A 5,882-nucleotide genomic window follows, 5' to 3' on the forward strand; every position below is an offset into this window, starting at 1 on the left:
CCCCCGCCGTTGCCACGGTTTCCCTCTCCTGAGTGGGAGTGGAGCGGCGCTCCAGGCTCTGCTCGGAGCCGCTGCCGTCTGCTCCCGGCGCCCGCACGAGGCGTGGACGCGGGGAAGGGAGGGACGTGGGGCGGGACGCTGCCCACCCTGCGCGCGCCCCCGAGCCTCCCTCTCGGTGCCCCCGGCCTCCCGGGCGCGCTGCTCCTAAGCGTGACCCGGGGAAGGTAAACTGAGGCAGAAAGGGGGCGGAGCAGCCGGCTAGTCTCTGCCTCTGATAGCCTGGGTGTTCCCGGGCTCTCGGAAAACCCAGCGCAGGGTGCAGTTAAGTTATTCCCGGCGCCCGCCCCTTGGGGCTGTGCGGCTCCCGGGACAGCCTTCTTGCCCCCCTCGTTTTAACCGAGGCCTTAAATGACTGTCCGCGGTCAGTGCGAAGGACTGGCTTTAGAGCCACGTTACGCAGGCGTCCCCGAAGCCGAGGGAGGGACGAGGGGCGCCGCGCGGCCGGGTCGGGGCGACGGGGCGGTGGGAGCTGAGGACGCGCGCCCGGGTTGCTGAGACGCGGCGGGAGGGAGGAGCGCCGGGGCGCGCGCGGCCTGGGCCTGCTGGACCCGGCTCCGCAGCACCCTTGGAGTGGACAAGGAGGGGAAACACTGTAACGACTTGCAGCGGCTCCGTGACTCAGCGACCCCACCCCCCGAGATTTACAGTACCTAGAAGGCGGTGGGGTTTGTAAGTAACACAAAAGGGTAAAAAGTCTCTCCCGAGCAGGAACACCCCGCCGCCAGGTGCGGGGCGCGGGGGCTGTCGTGCTTCCGCCGCGTTCCCCTCTCTTCCCCTGGCGGGTCAGGGTAGCCCCTGCCCCATGATCGCTGCTGGGGCAACTCAGGGCTGCGCAGGGAGGTGCGTGCCGCGCGGGCTTTCCCCAGATGGGCCCGGCGCAGGGTGGAATGTGGGGCAGTGAGAGGACCCCCCTCCCGGGAGCTCCTCCCGGTGGGTGAACCCGGAACAGCGGCTCTGGGTGGGCCGCTCCCCCGCTCACATCTCCGACGCGCGGGCGAAAGGGCGCGGCGAGTGGGGGCACCGAGGGCGCGGGCACGCCCCGCTTCCCTCTTCCGCCCGCAGGGACCCGGCGAAGTGCCTGGGGAGGGACTGCGCGAGGACCAGGTCCCGCGGCCCGAGCCTGAGTGCAGTGTAGACAGCGCCACCGAGGTCAAGACTCAGGACCAGCCACAGCCGAGTCCTGGGCGTCCGCGGTCGGCCTGTTCCACCCTGGGCCTCGCGGCCTCCCGCGGCTGCCAGGAGCTGGTGCAGATGGCTGTCGAGGGACCTTCCAGCTCCAAGGCTGCGTCTTCCAGGCCTTCCCAACCCCCAGCCCGCCGGGGCCTCCCCGAAGGCAAACAGCCACAGCGGCGCAGATAAGCCAGGGGCTGTTGACAGAGGCAGAGGCTGCCTGGTCCGCGTGGAAGGGCCCGGCGCGGACTTTGCCTTGCCGCGGGTCCCGAAGCGGCGCGGCGTGCCCGCCCAGACCGCCTTGAGGGCTTCCCCAGGCAGGAAGCAAGCCCGTCCCGCGGACAGGGAAGGATGCAACTGAGAAGGGCGCTGGGGCCAGATCCAGGGCTCCTAGCTTGCCAGACCTTGCACTCGGGCCTGGGCAGACCGAGGCCTGGGCCGGCTCTGCCAGCATCTGCCTGGGACATGCATCCTTTCCCTTCGCCCCCAGGACCCTTGGAGGGCCAGCCCAGATCAGGGTAGTTGGGACAGGGCGGGCTGGCTCCCTCCAGGGGCTTTCCTCTGATAAAAGGAAAAGCCATGGGCAGGGAAACCCCAACAAGCCGGGACAGGAGTTGGAGGCCTTCCCCAAGGGCAGCTGTCCTGACTCTAAGGTCTTGCCTGTCTCCTGAAACAACTGTAGGGTGTTGCTCTAACAGAAGAGAGGGTACTTGGCTCGCGCTCATCTGGTTTTCTTCTCTCAGTGCTTCAGGATAGGTAAGGAGACCTGGATGCCGTCCCCTCCTGGACTGAGAATTCCCACACACCACTTTCCACTAATTATAGAGCAGAATTTAGGTTAACAGACTTCCTTTTTAAAGAGCAAATGCCCATGGGAAGGTGAAGTCGTGGGTCACTTATACCTTAGTGCAAATCATTTTATAAATTTAAATTGATTGCTCTTACCCCCACCACCACCACAGGGAGTGCTAGTTTGATAGGGCATTTGGAACATGGGGAGGGTGCTGGGCTGGTGGAGAGCTTCAGCCAGGCTGGATGGCCAGAGGTGGGGAGCAGAGTACCATCGTTCGGTCTGCTATGGCAGGAGGTTCGTTGGGCATCCAGTGTGATGTAAGGAACAGGTGTCTTCAAGGCTTCCAAGTGGTGCTTTGACAAAGGAGGGTCTGAGGCTAATATCCAGCCAATCCCTGCCCAGGGAAGATGCACCCTGTTCAGCGCTAGGAGTAAGGAATAATCAGAGGGTCGTCCTGATACTTCACCAGAGACCCACACAGTCAGCTCGCCTGGTTTTTGCCCCAAGATGCCCAGGTAACCTCTGGCTGCATATTGGTTTCCCAGAGAAGGCACCTTCATGGAGGGAAGGATGGGCCAGAGGATGTGGCTTTGCCCCCTTGGCAGCTAGATTTCTCTGAAACACAATAAATCTGCTTTCTTCTATGCATACAATAAAAGTCTCACCTGCTCAAAAATATCTTCCCTGCTGTTGTTCATGTGCCAAAATCCCCACCCACCCACCAAAGAACGATTCTCCAGGAGCCTTTTTGAGTACATTCATTTTTAAGTGCATTATGTTCTCTGGGGGAGGTTACCTCCCTAAGATGGTAAATGACACTCACATCAACTCCTTCCAGGCTTGACCATGTCCAGCCCTGGCAGGGAAGCTAAGTCCTGTCATAGCAACCTCGGGAGGTGGTAAGAGGACTCAAATGAGATACGGGTGTGAAAGCTCTTTGTAACCTGCTGCTAGAACCAGTTTTAGTTGCTACTGCTCTTGGCTCATATGAGATACACAAAGCCAGGGTGGTAAGAACGGGTGATGGTCCCCTTCTACTTCAGCTTGGGAGCAAGTCCATGCTGTTGTCACATATCAGACATCATACCACATCCTCTTCTACCAGGCTCACCTTCCAGCCCTCCTCACTGCTTCCACATGATTCCAGAAGGAAGGATGGTGCTACCTCACCCAACACTAGTTCCCTCTTCCACTGGGGTAGCTACAGAAGGAGATGGATCCTCTCACAAGTCCTTTCTGGTTCCACTAGCCCCCAGATTCTTCTAGTAGACCCCTAAAGCTACCTGAAACCCCTGCCATTAAAGCCATTCCTTTGGATAAAGGTGAAGGTGTCCAGCCACCAGAGAGGGTTCCCCAGGCAGATCTCAGTATTTCTCCAGAGGCCCAAATGCTCACACCAATTCATGGCTGCAAATCACCTTGTACAAGGTGCATTCTCATGCACCATTTCATTTAACCCCCAAAGGGAGGCAGGATGGGAGCATCCATTTTGGAAACTGCTGGAGCAAACTGGAACATAGGGAGGGAGTTGAGCTGGTAGAGCGCTTTGGCCAAAGACTGGGAAGCTGGAGGCAGGGAGTGAGGGGATGCTAACTCCTCTGAGCCTTGATTTCCTTCTGTAAAATGGGAATAATAATCGCACCTCGTGCACTTGCTGTGCATCTGCATTGCTGTCATGCGCCTGGAAGTGGGTGGGGGAACAGAGGGTATAGGATGGCACTGCTGCAGATACAGACATCCTCCTGGAATTTTACTTGAGGATTTGGAGGTGGGGAGTTTTATAATAAAACTTGGATTTATTATGCAGCAGAATGCAAACCTTGTATGTATTTAAAGATTTTAAAAGGGAGTTTTGAAAGTGATGTCATGCTTTTAGTGGGCTGCTTCTGGCTACACCCCCAGATCACACCCTAGTGTGCCATGCAGGGACTTTGGTAGGAAAACAGGAGCAATGCTGTCTGATAGAAAATGAACAAGGGCCTGGCATGCAATAGGCAATCAGTAAATGGTTCCCTTGTCATGGCAGCTATGTCCTCCCAGAGAAAACAGGCCCACACAGATGACAGTCCTTGCTTGGGTTCACTCAGCTAGAAAGTGACACAACCAGGACTGGGACCACCTGCTGACTCCCCACCCAGTGCTCTGTCATAACCGCCAACTCCTCCCTTGGGAAAGGGCTTTATGGTCAGCAGCCTTCCCCTACGTAGGCCACCTCCTCAATTCTCCCTCTCCCTCTAAGAACACGCTCTTGTCAGGGAGGCTGGTGCTTGGGCTCCAGTCCTGTGGGGGCACACTTGTGTAACTCCTCTAAAATGCAAACACCCCTGGGAGGAGGCCCCAGATGCACAATTCAGATGAACAAACCCATGCACTTCAGAGAGTGGACACAACTGCTGAATTTGGGTGGGAAGAGGAAAGGGCCAGAGTGTGAGGTGCTCTCAGGTTAGGTGGCGGACAGAAGCAATGGCCATGAGAAAAAATCAATCCTGCATTTCCTTCCCAGATTTGTCTAAGATGACAAGCCCTCAGGTCTGCATCCCATTTTCAGGGCTTAGGTTTCTGGGTCCAGATAAAAACCAAGGGTACCTGGGGCCTTGCCAACTATGGAGGAATGCAGAGTCCAGAAATGGCAAGAGGCTCTTGGGGAACCCCAAGCCATTCTTTCTCCAGGCCCTGCCGGGCTGGCCTCTTGGCCCTGGGCCTGCGCAAAGGTCTGTTTCTGTTTGTCTCTCTAAATGAGAGGAACTGAGGTCTCAAGTGTATGAATCAGTCATCCAGATGTGCCCAGCTTCAGCCTCATTCAAGGACTGGGAGGAGCAGCTGAGCGCCTGTCACACTCAGGTCTCCTTTACCGCTCACAGCTCAGTAAGGGTAGTTATTTCCCCTTTTTATGGATGAAGAAACTGAAACACAGAGGCTTGTTTCTCAGGCCCCCAAATCTCTAGAGGCCCCCAAATCTCTGGAAATGCAAATTTTTTGCCCCACCCTAGACCTAATCAGAATTTCCCTGCAGTAGATCTGAGTAACTGAAAATTATTTTTTTTGAATTGGGGTCTGTCACTCAGGCTGGAGTGCAGTGGCATGATCACGCCTCACCACAGCCTTGACCTCCTGGGCTCAAGTGATCCTCAAACACTTGAGCTCAGATTCCCAAGTAGTTGGGACTACAGTTGTGTGCCACCACGCCTGGTGATTTAAAAAAATTTTTTTTGTAGAAATGAGGTCTTGCGATGTTGTCCAGGCTGGTCTCAAACTCCTGAGCTCAAGCAGTCCTCCCACTTTGGTCTCCCAAAGTGTTGGGATTACAGGTGTGAGCCATCGCACCCAGCCAGAATCTGCAATTTTTAATAAGGGTGACTATCTATCTGGTGATTCTGGTGCTCACAATAGTCCAAAAACCTCGACAGAGCAGTAAAGTAACCTGCCCACGCAGTTCTTGAGTGGTGGAGCTGGGGTGCAAACCCAGGTCTTCTGACACCAAGTGACGCTAAAATCACCCCACTGTGCCTGTCTCAGTGCACGCCACCCAGGCGCACAATAAACCCTCCCAGAGTGAATGAATGAATGAATCAATCAATCAACCATCCGGCCCTAGCTGATCCGGTAGGTCGATGGTGGGCGACACCATGTTCCAGAGGAGGAAGGACTTATGTACTGCTGAAACGCCGACTTGCAGACCTTTACCGTGTCGCTTTCAGAAAAGCCACTGGCAGAAGATCCGGACCATGGTGAACCTGCCGGTAATAAGCCCTTTCAAGAAGCGCTACGCCTGGGTGCAGCTGGCGGGGCACACAGGTTCGCCCAGGGCGGGGCGGGGCGCGGCGGGAGGTGCCGGGGCCAGGAGTGACTGGGCAGCGCT

The 5,882-nt window shown here is 56.7% G+C and overlaps 1 protein-coding gene across 1 annotated transcript in view; it reads left to right on the forward strand.

Moving 5' to 3' along the window:
• The first annotated feature begins 1,821 nt into the window (after positions 1 to 1,821).
• Positions 1,822 to 5,882, forward strand: part of ITPKA (inositol-trisphosphate 3-kinase A) — a 6,320-nt gene continuing 2,259 nt past the window's right edge. Inside the window, exons 1-2 of the mRNA XM_008056405.1 lie at positions 1,822 to 1,986; positions 5,722 to 5,818. Coding sequence (XP_008054596.1) covers positions 5,749 to 5,818 — 70 coding nt within the window. The 5' untranslated portion in view covers positions 1,822 to 1,986; positions 5,722 to 5,748. The remainder of the gene's footprint in view (positions 1,987 to 5,721; positions 5,819 to 5,882) is intronic.

This window comes from Carlito syrichta, unplaced genomic scaffold, assembly GCF_000164805.1.
Source record: "Carlito syrichta isolate Samal-C Ts95f unplaced genomic scaffold, Tarsius_syrichta-2.0.1 Scaffold302349, whole genome shotgun sequence".
Taxonomy (NCBI): Eukaryota; Metazoa; Chordata; class Mammalia; order Primates; family Tarsiidae; genus Carlito; species Carlito syrichta.